General features: G+C 33.0%; 1 protein-coding gene across 7 annotated transcripts in view; it reads left to right on the forward strand.

Moving 5' to 3' along the window:
* EPHA7 (EPH receptor A7) overlaps positions 1-25,618 on the forward strand; it is a 167,363-nt gene that overhangs the window by 5,107 nt on the left and 136,638 nt on the right. For all 7 annotated transcript variants that reach the window (XM_082475117.1, XM_082475114.1, XM_082475115.1 and 4 more), the window contains exon 3: positions 3,253-3,922. In XM_082475117.1, the coding sequence (XP_082331243.1) occupies positions 3,253-3,922 (670 nt within the window). The remainder of the gene's footprint in view (positions 1-3,252; positions 3,923-25,618) is intronic.

The following is a 25,618-nucleotide window of genomic DNA, read 5'->3' on the forward strand; positions in this document are numbered from 1 at the left end:
TCATCACCAAGTAGGTTGTATGTAGTTCTTTAAAACAGTAGTTCTTTAAAACTGTTTTCCTCTTTTGAAAAACATTTTAGCATCATTCAAAATATACTTGAAAAGGTAACTAAAAATGTAATATGCTCAATATTTTAACATAAAATTTGCTCTAAAATATGATTTGGATTTTCTGAAATTTATATGTTGTGCTATCTGTTGTTATTAATCAGAAGTGATGGCAGAGTATGCACATATCAGAGTAAAAATCTGTTACCATAAATGAGTGAAAGCCATCCAATAAAATTCTATGAAAATATAAGTAGATTCTAAAAAAATTCTGACCGTATGTTTCATATATCTGAAAAGATATATTACTTACTTAAGTTTAGTTCAGTGTCTATGTCTTCACGTCTTGTTTTAATTGTGAGACAGGACACATCCTTCATCCCTGACTAAGGAAGGGGGCTCCAAGAAAGGTAAACGTACCCCATCGTTACTTAAGTTAATCTTCGGTACAATAAAAAGTCTGGAGTCAAAGAGCATGAAGTATAAGTGAGGATATAAAAAGTGTAAGAAACTTTGCAAAGACAAGAATGAAAGTCTGAAAGGGATTTTTGAGTATAAGAACATCATAAAATCAATATGTTATAAGCTAGAAGTTAAAGAATGCAAAATGTGAACAATGCAAATCTGTTTAAAGTATTTAGGTTTTTTATTAAATTAATATTTGAGAGACGCTTAAGGTCATATTGCAGCTATCTGTATTGGTCAGACAAAGCTATAAAAAATGACAAATATTTACAGATTAAATGTAAAAAGTATGCTGAGTTTGAAGTATGAATGTCATACTTTTCTTGAAAGTGGAGTAGTTTCCATGAGTAAAATAATATACACTATAGGAAGACATTCGCAATAAAAAATGAAGCACCTTTCTTGCCAATGACAGATGTGACCTGTTTTCCACCATCCATCAATTAAAACAAATAGAGATACAGCATGGTTTTTAATCTCTAAGGGGAAGTAAACTGATATATTATTGTAATATTTCATCCATGTAATCCATAAAATGATGAATTATGACTGTCTATGTTATCTTGGACTGAAATGGACATTTTATCAGTCCAAAGTATCTTGAGTTAACCGTTAACCCTACATATCTTTAGGAATCAACAGATGATATTAGAAAATGACGACTGACAATATATTCCATATATGAAATGGATTGGCTTACATGTGGTTAAATATCTAACTGGAAATAAAATGTTATTAAGATAAAAGTGTCTAGAAATAACTTTATAAGCATACTATAAAAGCATGCTAGCCGAATTAAGACTTCTTTCCCAATGGTGTTGTTTGTAGAAATCACTGAGGTCTCTTAGAAAGTGAGATAATAAAACAAAAGTTACATTAAATGCATTTATTTCATCTCACTCTTTGTTATTTATGCAACAGTTATCTTGAAATTTTCCCCACAGGAGTAAATTTTTAATTAAACATTAAAATTAACTGAGTTTCATTGGTAGTAAAATTGATTTTTCATACATTGAACAAAATAATATAATTGTTCTTGGAACTAGAAAAAGGAATTCTTGAGATATATTCCTTTCTAATAATTAGCCTTCGTTTCTCGTAACTAGGGAATTGTTCAAAAGAGCGCATTTATCCTTGGAGCTTTTCATTTTTTGGTAGATGCTACTACTAGTTTTACTTATTTTAATAATTTCAACCTAATTACGAGACTAAAATCTGCTTGTCCAAATGGAGGAATTTGGTTATATTTGGCTAAGGGCCATTCAAGCAAATTATAAGCAACTAACTGAAACAGGAAACTATGCACTCCATCAACTAGTCACAAACTCCAGTTGTGCTGAGTAAAAGCTGAACATGATAATCAGTTGTTTGCTGCATTTGAGGACCTTTGATGATATGTATAATAAAATTGTAGCAAATATATAATATGTCATCATAAGAAATTTCTGAATTACAGTATATTACTAATTTGTCTGTCTTGTTAGTTTTCTAAGAACTACTTTTAAAGTTAGGTATTAATATTTCACAGAGCATTTAAGTAAATTGAATTTTCTGATCGAGTTTTACAAACAAAACTCATTACCACATGCTTATTACTTTATTTTCCCACCTGCTTTTCTTGAAACGATAGTTTAAATATTTCATTCTATGTGACTGGATTAGAATACTAATATAATTTTATATTTGGCATTTCCTATTGGGGAAATGAATACAAGTAGGTGACAGTTTCACTATTAAGGTATCATAAATACAAACTTGGAAGTTTTGTAATAATGGTAAGAAGAGACATAACTGTTATCTTAGGCTTTTAGGTGAAATGAATTTATTAACTAATGAGCAATATAGATAGATTATACAAGACATAATCTTTAAATTGTTGCAAATTTGGCTAAGCTTATTGTTTTCCTTTTTTGTGAAAATATATGAGTTTGCTGTAGTGTACATTATATCAGCATATGAATGGACATTTTTAACCATCTGATATTTTTCCTGTCAGAAAGCTTATTACTGAAATATGATCCAGCATGCTGATTTGCCATGTACATTTGTTTGTCTGCTGAAAGCAACTTATTTATAAAGATATATCACACTTTTATAACTACTTATTTATAGTTATGTGGCATTATGGATAGCATTATATATAACACTGCAATAAATAAATGACTCTGTAAAATGTTCCTCCCTTATATCTCATTTTGCAAAGATCATAAAAGATTTAGCATTATGAATATCAACATGTTGTGGAATGCTTTTACATTTCAGAGTACTTTTGGCATTTTCTTCCCTGTGTTTTTAGGTACTCTCTAAGTTTAACATCAACACTTAAAATGTCAACGGAGTTATCAAGAACTCTGCCATGTATCTGTATGTATATGCATTAAATGGTAATTTAAGTAATTTTGTTATGTGCTTGAGTCTATAAAAATCCCAAGCTCAGTGGAGACATTGGCATAAGCAAACATGTAAAAAGCAACACTAATACACCAGCAAACAGATATCAAGCAAAATGAAAGATTTATTGTATGCATAAACAACACAAGCAACGAAAATGATGTTCTGGCACCAGGATGAAGCCGAACTGAGACTCTGTTCTAAAGGTTACAGTGTTCGTCAGGGTAGGAATTCACCTAGGTCTTTCAAAGATATGCATTTGTGCTACACTAAAGAGTCCTCATGCACTTGCAAAAGCCAAATGTTATTTTTTGCTGAATGACTGATGACCTTTTCTAAATTTTACAGTGGGAAGAAATTAGTGGTTTGGATGAGAACTATACCCCGATCCGAACATACCAGGTGTGCCAGGTTATGGAGCCCAACCAAAACAACTGGCTGCGGACTAACTGGATTTCGAAAGGCAACGCACAAAGGATTTTTGTAGAACTGAAATTCACCCTGAGGGATTGTAACAGTCTTCCTGGAGTCCTGGGAACTTGCAAGGAAACCTTTAATTTGTACTATTATGAAACAGACTACGACACTGGCAGGAATATAAGAGAAAACCTCTATGTAAAAATAGACACCATTGCTGCAGATGAAAGTTTTACCCAAGGTGACCTTGGTGAAAGAAAGATGAAGCTTAACACTGAGGTGAGAGAGATTGGACCTTTGTCCAAAAAGGGATTCTATCTTGCCTTTCAGGATGTAGGGGCTTGCATAGCTTTGGTTTCGGTCAAAGTGTACTACAAGAAGTGCTGGTCCATTATTGAGAACTTAGCTGTCTTTCCAGATACAGTGACTGGTTCAGAATTTTCCTCTTTAGTCGAGGTCCGAGGGACATGTGTCAGCAGTGCAGAGGAAGAGGCGGAAAACTCCCCCAGGATGCACTGCAGTGCAGAAGGAGAATGGTTAGTGCCCATTGGAAAATGTATCTGCAAAGCAGGCTACCAGCAAAAAGGGGACACTTGTGAACGTAAGTAATGTGTGCTATTAAAATTTCACTTTGCACTTTCTTCTATATCAGAGATTTTAAGTAATAATGACTATTAAGTAATAATGACTATTTGAACAAGTGAGTCTGCTGTGTACCAGCAGCCCAATTGAGTAGATCTTAAGCAAAGTCACTATTGAACTTATCAGTGATTCCCCATAGTGATATCTGCACTAAGGATTCAGTAAATATTGCAGTAAATATCGGCGATAATAATACTTGTTACTAAAATTTAATTGGCCCTATGCTTGACATAGAAGACAACAGTTGCACATTGGGCTACGAGATTTAAGAGAGAAGATTGGGCAGAGTGAGGTGAGATTAATCAGGATTTAATGATGTGTGATTCCTCCTGTCTTGAAACCCATATCGTCTGGCCTTGTGGATAACAGGAAAAGGAGGTTAAGGGGTCTGCTAACAAGAGTTCTACTAATAGGCAAGACACATGCAAATAGATTTACAAACTTTTAGAATTATTTTTTATAAGTACTAAAACTTTGATTCAAAAATCATCAAATTTCCCTTGCTAACTTTCTAAGGTTGCTTCTGCCAAAGCCGTATTTCTTTCCTGGACTAAATAATAAAAGGAGTATTTCTCTGATAAGTCACATTATAGGTAGACCACAATTTTGTGGAAGTGGGCCAAAGTAAGTTTTAGTTATCAGAATACATCAGCTGGAAGTTTTCTGTTTGTTTTGAAACAATAATAGCATATGAATTAGTGAACCTTTTCCTTTGTATAGTAAAACTGGATTTTCTCTTACATAGCTTTATGTGGTCATAATAATTGGCCAGTATTTTTCTATTTAAAACTATGTCACAGGGACCTTCAAAATTAATAGATATTTTTCTGTTTGTGGATATCCTGAAAATATAATAAGGTTATATTACTTATGTCTCTTATAACTTAGAAAACATAATATATTCCCCAAAATAACTTTCATGTATTCTTTGTACCCCTAAGCCAGCTGCATAATTTTAATATTTGTACATCCTAGTTAATTTAGAGGGAATTGTAGCTAACAGTGATTATTGTAACTAAATGTTTTTGCTAATTTACTATGTGCAGATACTCTTCTGTGTGCTTTACACATACGAGTTCTTTTAATACATAGGTAACATTATCATCTCTATTTTACAGAAAATAAAATGGGGCTGTCAAGGGTAAGTTGCTGATTGCAATTACTTTAGTAAGTAATGTTTGTCCTATCTTAGATTCAAGCTCAGGGTGTTCTGATTCCAGAGCCGGGACTTTAGCAACAGTGTTGCCCTGGTTTCCATCAGAAAGCAAGGAGAATCCTGGCAAATATTATTCTGTTTCATTGCTGAACTTAAATGCCTTGGTCCTAGTAGTTTGTTATGTAAATCACATTACTTCCCCATAAAATTCTCATTCTAGTAGAACATTTCAAGAAATAATTTAACAAATATTTAGATCTGTGTTGTCTAATAAGGTAGCTGGTGGCCACATGTGGCTCTGAGGTTCTAAAAAGTGGCGATTCTAAATTGATATGTGCTGCAAGTATGAATTACGTACTGAATTTCAAAGGCTTAGTACAAAAAAAAAGAATGTGACAAACATCATTAGTAATTTTCTATGTTACTTAGATATTGAAAGAATCATACATTAGATATATTTGGTTAAATAAAATATAATATTACAATTATTTCAACTGTTTCTTTTTACTCTTTTCTGATGTGGCTACTAGAAATTTAAGAATTACGTATGTGGCTCACATTATATTTCTACTGCACACATTATTTAGGTAGAGTAACTGAGCAAATATATTTTTTCTGTCCTGGTTGAAGAGTTAAATACTTCATGTGGATGGTTGCTAGCATATAAAATGCCTATGACCCAGCACTCAATTATCATTCCTGCCATAGCTGACATTGTAAAGAGAACTCTGAGCTAAACAAATAGAGATGCTATAGGTTCTGGTCCCGTTGACCAGTTTAGCAGCCTCCTTTGACACTCCCTGAAGGAATCAAACCTGTCTACCCACTGTCCTCTTCCCCCTTCCTTCACTAGTATTTCTTAACAAGTAGAACATCTGCAGGTTCCACATGTGTGGAAATCAAAAACTGATGGAGATTTATCACTACTAATAGGCAGAATGCTATTCCACTTGGTAAGTATAGAAATATTCTTTTTTTTTTTAAATTTATTTATTTATTTTTATTTTTGACTGTGTTGAGTCTTCGTTTCTGTGCGAGGGCTTTCTCCAGTCGTGGCAAGCGGGGGCAACTCTTCATCGCGGTGCGCGGGCCTCTCACTATCGCGGCCTCTCTTGTTGCGGAGCACAGGCTCCAGACGCGCAGGCTCAGTAGTTGTGGCTCACGGGCCCAGTTGCTCCGTGGCATGTGGGATCTTCCCAGACCAGGGCTCGAACCCGTGTCCCCTGCTTTGGCAGGCAGACTCTCAACCACTGCGCCACCAGGGAAGCCCCAGAAATATTCTTAATGAACTAATTAATTCAATGAAAAGGAATGTTTTTATTGACTGGAAATGTTTTTATTGACAAGTACTTGAAAAATGATGGTAGATTCAACAAAAACTATTATAAGAACATTTTAACAACACACTATTACACTTCAGCTGTGAAAGCAGCCGGTTTCAGTAGTATGGAGATTTTGATTGATGTGAAAGTGGAATTTTAAATGTTTGCACAATTAAAAACGGGACACATAAAAATACATAAAAATGCATATAAAAGGCCTTATCCACAAGACCTTTAGACAATTAAATTTGTCTAAAAAGAAACTAGGAAATAACGTTAAAAGTCTTGCTCTTTTAAGGTTTAAAAAATTTTAAAGCAAATTATAGTCTCTTTTGTTTCATTTTGTGGATTTAACTCAATTGATTTCTACATTTACTTGTTAAGAAAAACAAACAGGAGCTGTTTGAGTTCTACACTTCTGAGTATAGAATTTAGTAAGAAAAGCAGTCTTTAACTGCAGTAAAGAGATATATTTACCATGACGACTCCAATTTCTTCCAAATGAACAAAATCATCTCATTAAATGTGGTACTATTAAGATTATTCACATTCATTTATTTTGGTTTCGAGAATTGGAACCACATTTGAGTACCAAAATTATTGTCACCTGCAAACTGCACCAAGGTACTTAAAAATGAAGTAAAATTAGTTCACTGTCATCTACTTTAATCTGCATTTGAATAGGTAGAATTAGGTATTAATAGTGAGAGTTCATTAAAAACATGTGATTAAAGGACTCAAGATGCCTCCTTATGGTTCAGCCGAAAAAGGATGTGCACACTAATTCAGGTAAATTGTCTATCGTGTAACGTTCTTAATTTTTAACCTTAGTGATGTTGACAAAGGAATTAAATACCTTATGCTTAACTGTGGCACTATGTTCATTTGCAAAAACACTTCCCTCCTGGGCATAATTCCAACGCATTGCTGTGAGAGTACTTGCCTCTGGAGTGAGTCCAGGCCTGCCTTTATAAGTATTTCTCCTGTTTCCTTTCAGTGATCCTGTTAAGAGTTTGAAAATAAATTCCAGTCCCATATAGAGGAAAACTAAAAGTGTTTGGGAGAGGATGCTAGTAAGCCCTTAGCCAAATGATGGTGGTTAGCTACTTAAAGGCAAGTTTATCTGGGCACTTTCTAGAATGGCAGCCCATTGTGATGTGTGTTAAAGTATAGTTTGAAATACGAACAACTGTGAAAACTGAACACAGTTTTGATCAGTTGATGGAAAAGCTTTTACTTCTTTGTGATTTTGGAAAAAAATAACTCAATTTTGAAAACCACATGTTTGTCAAATCTAATATATGGAGAACTTGTCTAATTTTTTAATATAGTGATTTAAAGAAAACATCTCTTTACAGTCATTTAAAAATATAATTCCAGATAGCATGCTTCGATTGTCAAACAGTCCTTTTGAAAATATTTAGCATATCAGTTACATCACAACTTCTATGCACAGTAACCAATATATTTAGATAAAAAGTGTAGTCATTTTAAAAAATAGCAGATTTTAGTTTACATATATAAATATTTTTAGAAGACTAATAAATCATATTCTGAAATATAATTTGAAATTTTTAGAACTTTTGTACAATTTCATTCCATTTTAAAAGTAGAATAGTATTTCTCAAAGTGTGGAACTCGGTATTATAACTTGGATTTGTATAAGTAGGTTGTAGTTTACACTGAAAAATTATGTTCATTTTTTCTCATTTAATCCTTACCACACCGCTACGAGGTAGAAAGTATTATTTTTTCTTTCTTTGAATTTAGGAAGAAACTGAAGCTCAGGGATATTAATAAGTAGCAAAATTGGATGAGAATCCAGGATCCTGTTTATCATTTCAAGTCTTTTTTCCCCACTGCACCACACTACTCCCTAAAATTTGTCCTGAACTTCAACCAGTGGATTTTAGTTACTGAAGAACTGATGAAACTTTATTCTAAGTAGGGTGACCATAAGCCTAGTTTGCTGGGGATAATTGTTTTACTTATTACGCTGTGTCTTTTTGCTTTCAAAAGTGTTCTGATTTGGATGATAGAATATATGGTCAACCTAATTGTAAAAAATCCAAGGATGTAATGCAGTTTACATGCACATACATCAGAACATAGAGATGTGAGCTGCTTCAATTATTTATATTGCTTAATTTTAATTTTCTGAGTTAAAGATTTAGTAATTTTTTTGATGATTTCATGTAAAGGGGAACTCAAGTAATCATAGACTTCTAGTTTTTATTATAAGGAATTTCCCTAATAGTTTCTTCTTAATATTTTCTATTATCAAGTTAGCAGATATATCATTACTTTAATAATGTAAAACTTACAGACATATAACATATGTTATATGTTACTTCAATAATTAAAACATTCAACTTAATAGCATTAATAATATTGAAATCTGTGTTTGTTGATTAGATTTTTGAAAACCATGTGTTTTTTTCACAGAAAAGAAACGTAATTTGTACCATTACTTTTCATGATAACAAATGAGTTTTTGTGATACATAGTATTTATAATCAAATATATACAGAAATGTAAGGTACACTATAGGGTTAATAGCTCAGATGCTGGAGTCACAGAGTTTTTAAATTCTGGCTCAACAACATACCAGGTGCATAAACTAGGACAATCTCTCTAAGCCTTAGTTTCCTTAAGTATAAAATGGGGCTAATAAAAATAGTACCTCCCTCATATAGAGTTCTTGTCAGAAGTGAATGAAATAATGCATGTAGAAACCCTAAGAATAGTATCTGGGACATAGCAAATAATCAGTGAATGCTTGCTATTATCTTAGTATTAATAATGCAACAAGGAGTTGGCTAAGTAAAGAAATTTCATGGGCTTCCCTGGTGGCGCAGTGGTTGAGAATCTGCCTGCTAATTCAGGGGACACGGGTTCGAGCCCTGGTCTGGGAAGATCCCACATGCCACGGAGCAACTAGGCCCGTGAGCCACAACTACTGAGCCTGCGCGTCTGGAGCCTGTGCTCCACAACAAGAGGCCGTGACAGTGAGAGGCCCGCGCACCGCGATGAAGAGTGGCCCCCGCTTGCCACAACTAGAGAAAGTCCTCGCACAGAAACAAAGACCCAACACAGCCAAAAATAAATAAATAAATAAAAGAAGAAAAAAAAAAAAAAAAAAGAAATTTCATGGCAGTGAGTGAATGAACGTAGATCTCAAAGGCCACAGATAGTTAAATATCCTTTAAGTCAGTAATCTCATCCCTGGTAATTTACCAGGGAAGATATTTCAGTGAAAGAGAAGAACTTTTTATATAACCTTTTTTTCCCTCCAGCAAAGCAATATATATAATTTGAAATATTGAAAATAACCTAAATGTCCAAAGTTAAGTGCCTCATCTTGATTGAACTTAGTCCTTAAAGTATCAACAATGTGATATAGGAATTTTAAATCATCTTATTAATAATTTTGAATGAAAAATAAAGAATAAAATGTATACACTGATATTTAGAATTAAGCAAAATATGCATAGGGAAAAGAATAGATGGGAACATAAATATCGTCACAATGAATGTGTCAGAATGGTGAAATAGTGGGTGATCTTCATTCCCTGTGTTTTTAAACTTTCTTGAGCACTAACCTTTTTTAGCAATATAATTATGTTTTATGTAACCTGGTAGCTCATACAAAGACAACTTGAATTGTATCTCCAAAATATGGGTTTTTAAATTAAGTTAGCATCTGTATAAAATACAGGGCTTAGGCAATAGAACAGTAGTAAATGACAGGTATAGTTTAAATGATTTAAAAGCGGGGAGAGTCAAGGCATTCAACAAAAACAGGTCATAGATTTTGTTTGTTTTTAAATTATTAATACATGGCAAGAGCTGTTTTAAGTGTTTCACATGTGTTAATTCATTTAGTCTTACAGAGAGGTGTTCCTTACAGAGAGGTAAGCACTGTTATTACCCAGTTTAAAGGAGAAAAACATACTTAAAAGTATGTAAAACATAAAAGTGTTACATTTTATATGTTAAATCATATTTACATAAATGATATGTATACACATTTTTATGTAAGAAAACTAAAGCACAGCAAGGGATGGCTTAAGTACCCACAATCACCAAGAGCATAGAGTGGCCGACTGCTGTTTAATCAAGGCAGTCTGGCTCCAGAATCCCTGCCCCTAACCAATATAGTGGACCACATCTTTATAGATGAGCATTTATCTATCACAAGGAATTTTTAAAAAATAAAGTTTCTTTCAGGATGTCTTCATGGTGATACAAATCTGAGCGCTTTCTTTCATTTATAATAATTTCAAAATACTTATATCTCTGTCTTTCCCAACATTCTAAATATTTCATCTGCTTTGCCATTTTCTTTTCTATTCCGGTTCTTCTTTCATGGGGCGGTCAGAATGCACTTTGTAAAACACAACATAGACCCCGTTACTGTATTATTCAGAAAGCTTCAGGTTCCTAATGACCAATAAAAATTCACTGTTTCTTAGGGTGGCATTTAAATACCTCCTACTTGACCCTAGTATTCTTTTCTAACTTTCAGTCACATAATTTATCATCCTTGAGAGCCCTGTTCCCTCTGCTTGGTACTGACTTGTCTCTCGTTCTACCTGAAGCACATCCATAGATGTTTTTATGATGCCCTATTACTTAACCTTTGGTTCCAAATAAACAGAAAAACAAATAAACCATCATGACAAATAAACCATCATAAACCATCACAATTACCTATTGTATCTTAATCTCTCACATCCCCAACTTCTTCAGTGACCTCTCTTCCAAATTCTGATGGTAGATACTGGCTGTACCATTCTCCTGGTTTTCACCTTGCCTTGCCTTCTTCTACCAGCAATGCCACCTACCCTATCTCAGGCTGTTGAAATTTTGCCTTTCCTTACATTTCAAATTAAATGGCACTTATACCTTGTTAAAAGATCTCTGTGGATTCTTAAAAGTACTTTGCCCTTTCTCTCTGGGGATCTTCATATGCGATCTGATTTTTATCAATGTTTGTAATTTCCTTTTACAGCTTCTAAAGCTTCTTAACTTCTAAAACTTACTTATAGTATTCTACCTACCTACCATGGTACCTAGCACAGTTCCTTGCACCACCCAAGTCTTCCAAATAAATGTTTATCAAATTTCTTAAGGACTTTGAGAAATTTGGTTATACACTACCCACTCCCAAGGCAAATATTTTCTTATTTCAAATTCATATCACTAGTTAATTTCTTGTTGTGTAAGTCCAGTCTCTGTGATTAGTCTTAAACTTTGTAAGAGAACCCTATATTGTATTTCATTTTGCTCATAGCATATAGCAAGTTGATATGCTAAGAATTAGCAAACATGAACAGGAGTCTGCTCCAGATATGGGGAATTTATTTCTATGAGAATAATGTAACTATTTATATTTATTCATTATCATATTCCCACTTTCTATTTGTCCATTGTCTTTATGTGTCTTTCCTTTTAACTACTCCATCTGCCTCTTTTAATGAACAAAAAGCCATTTCCCACTTTACTAATGTAATATTTATGTCTTGAGAAAGAGAGTTGCAAGAGCCTAATACATTTTCTAAAATAAGAAGGTCTTAAAGCTTATTTATCTTATATGGGAAAGTAGCTTTTGTTTTAAGAATATATTGGTCTTCTTCCAAATTATATATTGTAAATATTATCTTGGTTTGCAAAACAAACGAAAAATAAGAGAAACAAAACTGAGAAATCAGCCCCTTAGCTAACATTACACTCTATTCTATAAATTGGAAATTATGTAAATTCAGTATCACGTTCAAATATATTTCTGCTATTTCAGTTATGACTACATTACATTACAATTTTTATACTCTTCTTTAAATTATTCACTTTCAGAAGCTCATAATACTTATTTTTTTAAGGCTTTGTGAATAGGTAATGTGCATAGATCTGGAACAAATGCTATTGCTGTGTGCTCCAGTCTCAAATACCTTTTTCCAGGAGCAGCTACTGTTAATCAGTTTCTTCTGTCCTTTGCGAGATATTTGCTCATAATTCCTTAAAAAATATGGAGAAGGATAATTGTGATAATAAGAATCATAGCAAAATTTCCTTCTAGAGCATTGTAGACTTCATTTAAAAATATACTGCTTTTTACTCATCTTCAGTCAACATTGTATGTACCCACAGTACATTGAACATGATAACTATTCAAAAAATAAAGAAGGACAGAAAGAAGAAAGACCTGATGAAAGTTAGGAAAAATGAGGAAAGAAGGAAGGCAATATGAAATTCATATGTGCGATTTAACTTCCTATGATTTAGAAACTCAGTACATGACCTCAGAACATTTCTAATTATCCTAACTTTGGCAAGTATATGGTTACCCTTTTATATTTCTAGTGGAAGTTTAAATTGGCATCAGTTTCTAGAAGATAATGTTAAAATATAAATCAGTGATACCTTAAAATGTTGCAATTAATTTGATTTTTTTTTATCGAGCTTCAAGCCATTTTCTCTAAGGTAATTATCACTAATCTACAAAAGCTTTTATTTATGATAATAGTATATATAATGTAGTTATTTTGTGTAAATAATGTTATTATTTTAATGGGAGAAATTTAACCCAGCTGTGTATTTGGTATTTTTCTCTATGGGCATAAAAATCTGACGCAGGAATCAGAGAGGAAAATTTATGACAATCCTTTTATTCTAATTTTCCTCACATTTAAGTTAATTCAGGTTATCTCATCCTATGCAAATTATCACAAAAATTTACTTTTATGGAAGCTTATCTTCATTAGGTTATCGACATAGTATTAATATGTGTCAATTCCTATAGTATTAATACGTGGGCAGTAGAAGGGCACATGCACACATAAAACAAAAACAATTCAACTTTGAGTTTAGGTCAAATTAATGAGTTAAAGACATTCTTTTTTGTTTTCTACCTATAATATCAACTTCATTAAAAGTTATAATCTGTGTATACATATCAAATATTAATCCCTAATAATAGCATTTCACAGGAACCCAGAATAATACATACATCAGTTGAAATAAATGTGCATTATTTTTCTCTAATTTTGTGGTCTTATAAAGAAGTATGTAAGGTTTATTATTTAGTGTATTTTGTTTAGTCTGGGGTCAATGAATGACATAGAAAAGAGGGGAAAATACATTCTGGGGCATAGTAGTTTGAAAAAATTTTAACGGTTACATTTTAGGTATTGTGGATTTTGAATTTTTTAGTTTGGCTCTTTCATTTAAATTATTTACTGTTGATAATTATGTTATCTCTTGCTTCCAATATATTAGAAAACTAGGAGGCTTTGAAAGGACACATACTGTGGTTTATTTTTTGTTTCATGTGTCACCCAGTTAACATCTAGTTTAGCCCCTCACCTACGGTGGTATCAGCCTCAGACCTGCACTGAAGCTATTAACACTGAATATAGAAACCTAGATCCGGGGAAGGGGGCACTGTGTTGCTTTTATTAATAAAATATAATATTGATCACATATAATTATTAGATAGATATCTTGTATTTGTCATTTATTAAAGTTGGTTAACAGTCTGTTATGTTAATATTACCTATTGTACTTTTTAAGAAGATCATTCTTTCTAAAAGAGAGAGATTAAGGGTGGGAGTGGAAAGATGTAGAATATATCTAAAGAATCACTAGATATAATAAAAGTTTATTCTGAGAAAATAAATTGATTATTAGTAAGTTCACTATACTAATCTATGTTTTCCAATGATACATATGTTCTATGTTTATTTTAATAGTAGTTTATTATTTTAGCTAAACCAGTTCCCATATAGGCGATGACACTTAATGGCATTAACTTACCTATGACATTAATTAATGACATTAATTAAAACTAGTAGATAGGATAAATAAACTTGATTGATTTCAAAAAGTGTTTCTTTATATCTTCTATTTTTAAAAGTTGAAATAATTATACTACATAGTGTTCCTATTTTAGTTGACACTTTCCAGTAAAGTAGTTTTATTCTTGAAAAGAGATGTGAGATATGCATCTTACCCACTTAAATGTATAAATTCATTATAACATAAATGTTCTGTGTACATTCTTATACTCCTTGAGGGTATAATCTCTTCCTAGACAATTAGAATCACAAATTCTTGAAGGTTGAGTGTACCTTAAATTTTGTTGAAGATAAATTAGAAGGTCTTGGGGGGGCTTGTAATAAATGGGACAACTAAGGACCTCATTTATAGTTCTAACAGTTTATTTATGACAGATCCCAAAGTAAAATCAGAACTTAACTGTTTCCTGTTTTCTTTCCACTTTAACATCACACACACACAATACATATACATATACACACATGTATGTATATACACATATGCACACATACAGATATAGGTACACACACAGACACACTGCCCACCTCTACTCCCACCAAGAAGAAAACATGCAAGTGAACACAATGGAACAAAAAATTAAGTTTATTGTTCTCCTTGATCCATTTTTAGATTGCTAAATTGCTGTGCACTAATCTCTTAATTTATAAGTGCAGAATAGTTAAGATTTTTTTTCTCTTTGGAAATCTCAGGTGACAATTATAAAGAGGCTGAATACTCATACAGGATATTCTTGGATTATTGCATATTTTAAAAAGCAAAAACAAAACAAAATAAAGCTCAGTAATGTCTTTAAATTTTGCTTCACAAAGCAAACAATTTATAAACAGATTTTTGCTTCCTTATTTTCAAGTAGATTGTTTATATTTCCTCTACTGTAAGTGAAAATAAATTTCACTTTTTTTTTTTTACTTACTTTCAATTCTTGTAGTATTTTACCAAATCCTAAGAAGGTAAATTTTTGCAATTAGCGTGTTTTGGATATTGTGACTATTGTAGGTAAATGTGTTTTAAAATGAGAACAGCAAACACCTCTTACATTATCAGAAACCTAGGATTTGGGAGGGAGCAGAAACTCTGCTGTTTAACTTTGCGGTTTCCGTCTAGGTCTCCCTCTGAGAAACCTACAGACTTCAGCTTTTCAGTCTTTTCAAGGACAGAGGGACAGTCAGACTTCAGTAAAATCTGTTTCTCAAACTGACCTCTAAAATTAACGCATGCTAAGCTTAGACATTCAGCTTGTGATCTGAAACTGGGAGAACGTGTGGCTCAGTATTTTAGTTTGCAAGGAAAACCTGATCGGAACTTTTTAAAAATTTGCTCTTTGGGCCATGCTTCTTGCTGTGTCTAATGTTTATTCTGCACAAACATTACGTACTTGAGCACTGTGTTTTTCAAGGTTGAACATAATGGTTTGATCATTTTACCCCTTTGTAAATCTTTCCAATATGATGACATTGCTGCTCACTTCAAATTCAGAGAGCCGTCTCATTGATTTCCAAGATTATTCACCAGGCCATCACTATATATGTAGTCATTCTTCTTTCTAATATACTTCATTCATCCTTCAACATGGTAAAGTGGATGTTCTTTCCCATCCCAGCTCCCTCTGGTTTCTTCTTTTTTTTTTTCCCCCTGCATCGTTTCCTATAGTGGTATAGACTTGGCAATAGCTTTTCATTTACCTTTCAGAAAATTCTACAGTATTCCCAAGTTTAAAACTTTTTAGAACATACTTTCCCATCTATTAAGTGGACTAAAATAGTGAAAGTACATCTTCCTTCCCTACTCTGTGTCTTTATTGATGAAATATAATATAGCTGGCAACGTTTTGCCCTTTTGCCTTTCTGACATGACAGTAATTCTATATAACTCAGTATTATACATATTAATAGGCAGTTAATAAAAAGTTTGAACCTTATTAATAACTCTTTACTTGTTTTCATTGCAAAGTTTTGGTCTAATGATGGTATATCTTTCTGTTTTGAACTATTATCCATCCGTTCACATTGCCGGTAGAATTCTTCTTTTTTAAATATATTTATTTATTTTATTTTATTTTTTGGCTGTGTCGGGTCTTAGTTGCAGCACACGGGATCTTCGTTGTGGCATGCAGGATCTTTCGCTGTGGCGTGTGGGCTTCTTTCTAGTTGCGGCGCGTGGGCTCTGTAGTTGTGGCGCGAGGGCTTAGTTGCCCCGCGGCATGTGAGATCTTCCCAGACCAGGGATCAAACCGATGTCCCGTGCATTGGAAAGTGGATTCTTAACCACTGGACCACCAGGGAAGTCCCGCTGGTAGAATTCTTAATTAGGTGTAACAGGAAATCTAGTTTTTACCTCTTCTGTCATTGATGATGTTAATTATCTGCAAAAAATATAAAATTAAGCTTTTACTATTGACCAGAGAAGGAGTTTCATAATGGAAAAGTAAAAAGTGGTAAATTAAAAATTAAAACCACAAATCATAATATATGGCAAAACTTTCACAATTTGTATCCTAACTTGTTGAACTAAGAACATAAACCACACTTTGATCAATGTTGAAGTTTATAGTCCCTCTTGTAATATCTAGACTGTGAGTATCTAATTCTAGAATTACCACTGACAGTACCAAAAAGGAACTCAGTCAAGATGTGTATATGAATGCCTAATCACTTAAAAGTTCTCAATCCTTATTTTTTTTAAAAAGCTGTAACAGTTTCTGTTATGGTATGTTTAAATCAGAGAGAGAGATGGAAACGTAACAACAAAGGAGTGTGTAGTAATAACTTAAATAGTTTTTCCTGCCAGGAAGGCAGATTAAGGGTGAATAACAAAAGAGGAGCAAGGTTAGGATACTGACACAACTTCTTCTGATCTTTGGTTTTTTTAAGGATTTTCTGTCCTATAATACTCTATTGTGGAGACAACAAACTACGTGTTAGGTCTGTAAAAGACAGCATAAATATTCAGGAGCCTGTGAATACAGCTCATTTAAGCTCATATGATACAAGCTGAGACAGGGTTGATTTGTCGAAAAGCAAAACAGTAATGTATACCAGAGATCACATTAAGCACATCTTTTATTGCAGCCACTTTTTTTTTTTAACCATTTCCTAATATATGAGATGCAAAAACCAAGTCTGCTTTTGCATATAGGCTAATCTACACTGAGAATAGTATACATTTTATTCAAATAAATCAAAAGGACATGGTTATTTATTATTCATTAATGTCAACAGATAACTGACTATCACTTGCTGTCAGAGTGGAGTCTGATAGAATGCTGACATTGATTGATGGACATGGTCCTGAGAATCTGCATAGACAGACTAAGTCCGTTCAACATAAAACCCAGACTGGGCATAAGGAATCCTGTTAGTATTTTTATTTATTTTTAAAAAAACATTGCCTAGTATCTAGAGCTCATTTGATTTTTAAAATTAATTTTAGATTTTTAGCACCATCATTATACAATAAGAGTAATAACTGATTTGATTTTAAAAATAATTCAGGTTCCTGGTGCTTCTGGCTCACATCTTGGAGGAATAATTTTGATTTTGTTCAGTCTGTCTTATAGAAAGAGAAATCAATAAATAAAAATTGATAGTTGCTTTGCATATGCATACCTGAAATTATTGGAATTTTTGGGGGGAGATACTATTTACTTAAGAGAATAAAAGTTTAGAGCCATTGATGTACCATGTATATGATATTAAAAATAAACGGGAATTGTGTTCTTGAATTTCCCCTTGAATACCTATCAGCTTATACATTTTAAAATTGATTCCTCACCCTAATAAGTATACTTCCTATAGTGATAGTTGTTAATAATATATTTAGAACAAAATGTTTGGCTGCAGAGATTTTAAGTGATGGTTATTTTTAAGTATAATTTATTTTCTCAACTTGAGTGAAAGCACTAACACTAAAAAATAATATGCAGAATTAATAGTTTTTATTTCAAAGTATGGGAAAATGATCATATTATATTTTGTCTGCAATTTCACAGAAGGGTTAACTTGAGTTTGAATTGGTACATCCTTATCTTCATTTTTGTGAAATTTTCTTTTATTTTAAGTTTTCTCTTGTAGTACTGAGATTGGTATATTTTATATATACATATATTTATTAGCTAACTGTACAATTCCAGATATGCAAATATGTTAAATTATATTTTGCATGGAATAAATAATGTTGACAGTTATATATAATAATATTTTAGAGCCTCTGAGTTATAAATCCATACATACTCAAAATAGTTATTTTTCATAAAATGCGTTGCATGTAAATCTGTTTGTAAGAACTTTTCATCATTTATCATATATGTTTTGAACATTTGAATTTGAGGTAAGGTAATTTCTTTCAAATTATTCAAATATTAATAACAAATCTCCAACATATTAAAATAGCTCACAGGCAGGATCTCAAAGAAACATGTAATTTATTACATCGTATAGCATCTTTGTTAGGTATCAAATATTTTTATGTATTTTTTAGTCAGGGAAGGACATATTTCACAGTGTCAACCACTGGTAGAAGGCAAAATAGAGTTCTGAAAATTATGTAGAATATTTTCAGGTACATTTGTTCTAAAATATGGTTGTCAAATACTGCTTATATAAAATGACTGGGAAGCCCTTTTTTCCTACCGACTGAATAGTTCTGCGTAACATATATTACATACTAGTTAGTCATCAAAATGACAGAAGATTTTGACTTTCCATTTAGAAGTATACTGTGAGATTATCTAAGGGTTAATTTCTTCAGACAAACGCCATATCACTTACATTAAAATGACTTTGGGAAACAGAGATAAATAGTTCAGCACTTTCTGTGCTGACCTGATGTTTGCCTGTCTGGCTGCATCCTTTCCAATACACAGCAGAGATGCAATTACAAAAAAAGACATCTGTGCCAAGGTTTAGCTAGCCAAAAAGGGCAAGCTCTTGTGTTTAAAAGGTAGAGAATCCAATCGATGAAAATGTCTGGACCTGTTAGCACCAATAAAACTGAAGGCCACTGGGAAGCTCAGAGAGGGTCTTTTGTTGTAGAGCTGGAAAGAGACCCAAACTATGACACTTTAGGGGAGCAAGGTCAGCAAGGAAGATCATCCATCTTCTGCGGTGGCAGCTTTCTGTCAGAGTCTAACCCTGTTCAGTGCAGGAACTAAGCCTCTACTGTTGACTTCAACCGATTCTCAGCCAAGTGTAAATGAAGCTAATATTCACTGACCCTATGCATAGCAAATGAAGCCCTGTGTGTCACTTAAGAAATAATGTTATCTGACACTTCAAAAAGTGATGATGGACAGAGTGTGTGTGTGTGTGTGTGTGTGTGTGTGTGTGTGTGTGCTTGTTGGTCAAGTAAACAAATGTATATCACTTAACCACTCCGTATTTTTAGTTGATTTTCACAGTAGCCACAGATTTGCCATTTTGACACTGATTTACCTTTGTATTATTTTCACTTCCATGTCATGAAATTTTACATGCAGATATTCACTGTGCTGCAGAACAAACTCTTATTTGGCTTACTTTAGTTTCTGATACAGTACCTAGTCACAGAAAGAGAAGACTCAGTTTTCACTAATAAAAGATAAAATTTCAGAGAGAATTCTGAGTTCCTAGTTCACATTCAAAACATGATGAAGTAGAATATATGTCTTCATGATTGTAAAAAATGGACTGGTCTCATTATAGTATAGCAAGACAAAATGGCTATATTTTGTTTATCATTTCTAAAGCATTGTCTAAAGCCTCTTTTCTTTCGAGGTAGTAATATTTGTTACAACCTAATAGTATTTCTTAGTCTATAAATCAAGATGTTCATATATTATGCTTACTGAGGATTATATTTTAAATTGCATTCTGTGCACTTCTCATTCTGAAAGATTTTGCATGGTACTTAAAAAAAAATTCTCACAAAAGTGAGGGCTAAAATGTACCAGTGCTCATAAATATCCATTACATCAACAATATTATGTAGGCAGTGTGCTTTGTAAGTAAAACAATACCACTAAAAAACTGAAAAAATAGCTGTGATAAATATAAAACAATAATTTTAAAGACTGTGCGGAATTCAAGGATTTAAGGGAAAGATGAGTTAAAGCATGGTGTTGAATTTTCAGAGTTCCATGGAGGTGATTTATCTGACATGGATTTCATGAGAATCACCAGGACAGATCTGCATCTAATTGACTTCAATCATGTTCGAACTGAAAATAAACAGTTGTAAAATATTTGGGATCTGTGTATTGATTTTTGTTCACCTCATCAATCTTGTTTATTTGTACTTATTAAAGGAGTGAACATGTTTTTTGTTCTACCAAACTTAAAAAGATAGCATCTGATCAGTAAGATATTTTTTTCTTCTTTTTTGACAAGTAACTAAAATCAGATGACATCATACACAAAGTTTTCTCCTGGCAGTGTTCCTGAATCTAATCACACAAAGACACTAAACATGTGTTTAGTCAATTCTTATTTCTTTTTCCCCACATTTATCTGAATCTAAGCACCCTTGTAAGTAAAATGAAAGACCAAAGAGAAAATACCCGTGTTGAGAGTAACTTCACTGAGTTAGGACAGCTCTTTCTCTGCAATCAGTTGTTTATCTTCTGCAGGATTCAACAATGATGTACATATAAAACACAAGTATTAGGGTTGTAGCTTGTTTATGAATGATATGTGATAGCTGCGCATATAGATGGTAAATTCGGTCAGTGACAATTATTCTCAAAGCAGTGCTCTGACAAAGAGTAGCTTCATAAGTTTTGTTGTTAGCTGTGTTGGGGGGTCGGGGGTGGGTTAGGGGTTAGAGTTAGGGTTAGGGTTAGGGGGTGGGCTAAACTGAGCTGATTTTCATATATTTTGAATTGCATTTGTTTGTACAAAGGGTCTTTAAGATAAATCCAGTGGCTGTAAATACATACACACTTACTCCAGACATGACAGGAGCCTCCTATTCTGGATATGTTTGTCGGAAGCAATCTATAACAATTTGTGAAAAGCTCTCTGGAATACAAATATAATTTTGCTTAAACTTTCTACACTATTTTGTTATAGATTTTCTTGATTTCTTCAGAAATGTCCTTCAAAGAGTTTTCATAATAGAAGAAGGTAAGGGCGAACTTGTTAAAAGCCAGTACATTTTGCTTCATGGAATCACTGTTTAATGGATTTAGCCAGGTGTTTGAATCTACGTTGAAAAGGCCAGTTGTACTTTATGATCTGTAGAAGTCAGATTGGATTAGTAACGCTGAAGTTTAGAAACCAAAGTGTCATTTCGTGCTGCAAAGTAAGTCTCAGCCCCTTTGCCCTGAGAGTTTACAAAGTTCAATTCAGTTCCATCCTGCTAGCCCAGTAGAGGGTTTTTTATATGCGGATCAGTGTATTATGGTATCATAACGACTTCTGGTAACTTTCCAAAATGATTCCTTGTTGAATCATTTGAACTCGGGGTGTCATCTCACAGGACTGCGTGGCTGCTTCTTAGAGGCATTGTTTGAATTGGAAACTGAGACAAAGAAGGTACTAAACATCTTTCCTGTACTAATTTAACAGTCATTGATGGAGCTACATCACTCAACATTATACTAGGCAGCATATTCACATACAATACTGATTTGTATTTCAGATTTTTAGGATCCAAACAATGCCTGAAATAATTGGGATCCCTGGTTTCCTGTCAGAAAGCTGTAATAGTTGAGCGCTGTGGTTTGAGAAAAGATGCCATAGAGGGTTATTAAAGATGCCTGAAAAATCACACTACTTCAGTATGATTTATAATTTGCTAGAGCAGGTCTTAAAATGAGTTTCAGAGATCTTTACATTCACTCAAACTGTAGAATCAAGGCAACCTTTTCCAGAGTTGATTATAGTTACTGCCTATATTATTATTAAATGAAATGAGATATTTTGTCCAACTAGTATTAATTTCATGATTTTCTCTAAAGTAAGGATTGCTATAATTTATTTAATAAGTATGTTTGCTTAAGTGTTAAACAATAATTCCCAATAAAATTTTTGTTTCTATTTATTTTCAAGGAAAAATTGAAATATATTTCAAGTAAATTAGTTCTTAATTTTACATTTTACGCTTTAGGACCTCACCTGGGAAATATATATATATATATATGTGTATATATATATATATATATATATATATATATATATATATATATATATATATATATATAAATAAGCATTATGTCTATTGTTTTAAAATAATAAATGGTGCTTTATTGTGTAAAGGACAGGCTTGACATGCTTATGTTTTTCAATAAGAAAGAAATTACTCTGGATTCAAAATCCCCCCTCCCCCAAAGTCAGTCTTTTCCATGGTATTAATTTTATATGCTGTGTTAATATATATTAAATGTTTCTTTTTTTATCTTCAAGGAACAATTTATGGAGAAATCAGGTAAATGGATAGTATTCAGTTTTAAATGCTGTTTGTTTATTCTTCCTGTTTAAAAAGTGAAGGAAAAAAATGGGACGGGTTATTTGTAGTATAATCAGTTGGAGACTCATCACGTGAATAGTGACATCTCTGAGAGCTATGAAAGTATTTTCCTTTGTGTCAATCTGGAGGGAAAAATAAACAGATATTTCCCATCTTTTCTTATTGAGGCAGCCAGGCAAAAGCACACACAGCAGCTGAAAAGGTAACTATCCCTTTGAGGGCATGGTTGATTTTTCTTCTGATTCTTACTGTGCTATAGGAGTCAAGGGTTTCTGGAGAAGCTTGACCTATGTTTGCTGTCAGGAAAAGTGGGTGATTTTCACTCTCTATACCTGCAGGTCTCTGAAGTTATGTGTAGATTGGAGTTTGCACTGCTTTGTCAGCATAGCTGTGGCTTTTTTTTTTTTTTTTTTTTGACAGTAGTAAAAGAATCCTGAGATGGAAGGAATTGAGTGTAAACATTGCTTTCTTCTGTAGAGCGGGAGACTCCTATATAATTTATAGAAATTTAGACTGTAACATGTACATTTAAAAAAAATTTTAGATTGTGCCGTTTTATATTTAAGAAAATTGTGTCTAATGCTGACTGATAATGCTCCAAAGTATAAACATTATAATGAGTGAAATCCAACTACAATTCGGTTCTTAGATTTTTTTGTCTTAGATTTTCTGTCTCCTAAACCATGAAGGGTTTAATTTTTATTCTGTTTTTAAGTAGCTGGAAGTTTAATGAGGAAGTAATAGGTTAGAAAAGTAGATTATTTTATTCCATTGTCCTTATCTTTTAGCTAGTTAACTAAATAACTAACCATCTTCTTCCTCCATTTCTTCCACCCATCCTTCTTCCTTTCCTTCTGTTATTTATTTATAATCATAAATATAATATGGGTAGTTTATAATGACATAAATATGTTCATAAATATATATAGATAGGTTTCCCAGGTCAACAGGGTTTGCAGTAAATCCTTTCTCATCTACATCTTTTCCTTTGGGACTGAGAAATTATTCCTTGAGTTTTTCCCTATTCATGCTACTTCCCTTAGGCCCTCCTCTGACTTGTTCAACCAATACATAAAAGTTGACATGAGGAGGTCAAGTGCTATATTTTCTTCTTGGTAACACCATATAATTATTTTGCACCATTTGAATATTCTGAAATGTTTTCTAGTGTTTTTTTCCTCTATTATCAGTTGTCTGTTTTTGTTTATTTCTTGGACAGTGGTATGTTTGTAGCTTATCAAGTGAAGATGATGCTGAAGTTTCCATTCACATTTTTACACCTATAATGACCTTTCTTGCTCTCAACGTTTGGCATCTGAACCTCTGGAGGGCTAGTATGTAGCATAAAATTCCAGAGGGATTGCTTTCATTAGAATATACTCATGGTAAGGCTACAAGTACTAGTAGACTAGATTTAAATATGTGTGGACAATTTAAATTATTGCCAAAATTTAATTTTATTGAGGAAAATGAAACTGACAGGAATATAAGGGGGATTAGAGATTCTTCAGTGCTGCCTGGAGAGTAGAAGATCAAACAAAAGAAAAATATTGGCATTAACAGGAATTCAGTACTAAAAGGACGGCTGGGGAAAGATGTTTGGAATATAAAACCAATTCAGTTTAGTTCAACAAGTATTTCTTTTTTTTTCATTTTTTATTTATTTTTCTTCATTTTTTATTTTTTTTACATCTTTATTGGAGTATAATTGCTTTACAATGTTGTGTTAGTTTCTGCTTTATAACAAAGTGAATCAGCTATATGTATATATATATCCCCGTATCCCCTCCTTCTTGCTTCTCCCTCCCACCCTCTCTATCCCACCCCTCTAAGTGGTCTCAAAGCACGGAGCTGATCTCCCTGTGCTATGCAGCTCTTCCCACTAGCTATCTATTTTACATTTGGTAGTGTATATATGTCCATGCCACGCTCTCACTTCGTCCCAGCTTACCCTTCCTCTTCCCCATGTCCTCAAGTCCATTCTCTACATCTGCGTCTTTATTCCTATCCTGCCCCTAGGTTCTTCAGAACCATTTTTTTTTAGATTCCATATATATGTGTTAGCATATGGTATTTGTTTTTCTCCTTCTGCCTTACTTCACTCTGTATGACAGGTTCTAGGTCTATCCACCTCACTACAAATAACTCAATTTCTTGAGTGCTTTCTGTTTATAGATAACTGATGAATTTGTTAGGCAGAGATAAACTTACATGAGTTTATAGATTGCCAAAAACACTCAAAATTAATAATGTTAACAATCCAGCAGTGAATATTTATCTCCTTTAATTTCTACCTTATAATATTTTTCTTTTGAAAATGCCTAACCATTGGTAAAAGAAAGAATAGTATGCACACCCTAATGGTTTTCAGTCTCTCCAATTTTAAAATGCTGCCACATTTGTATTTGTTTTCCCCTCCCCACCCCTATCTGTGTGTGTGTGTGTGTGTGTTTGTGTGTAAGTTTTTTGGGGGGGCTGAACCATTTGAAAATAAGTTGCTGTCATCATTATATTTAACTTCTAAGTATAAGAAGTTAACATACTTTAAAATACTTCTCCAAAACAAAAGCATTCTGCTACATAATGCTACATTTCAAACCCCCCAAATTTAACATTTATTTAAAAGTTTATCTGGTAAATAGTACATGTGCCAATTTCCCAGTTGCCTCAAACTGTTCTTTATACCTTAATTTTTTTTAATCCATTATTCAGTTAAGGGTCCCATATATGTTTGGTTGTCATATTTCTTTTTTTTCTCTTTAATCTGGAACTTTCCCTCAACACTTTTTTTTTTTTTTTTCATTTTACTGACAGTTTTTTTTAAGACTCCAGACCCATTACCTTTAGAATAATGCCACATTCTATATTTGCCTGGCCA

Source organism: Balaenoptera physalus, assembly GCF_965194825.1.
Source record: "Balaenoptera physalus genome assembly, chromosome: 9".
Taxonomy (NCBI): domain Eukaryota; kingdom Metazoa; phylum Chordata; class Mammalia; order Artiodactyla; family Balaenopteridae; genus Balaenoptera; species Balaenoptera physalus.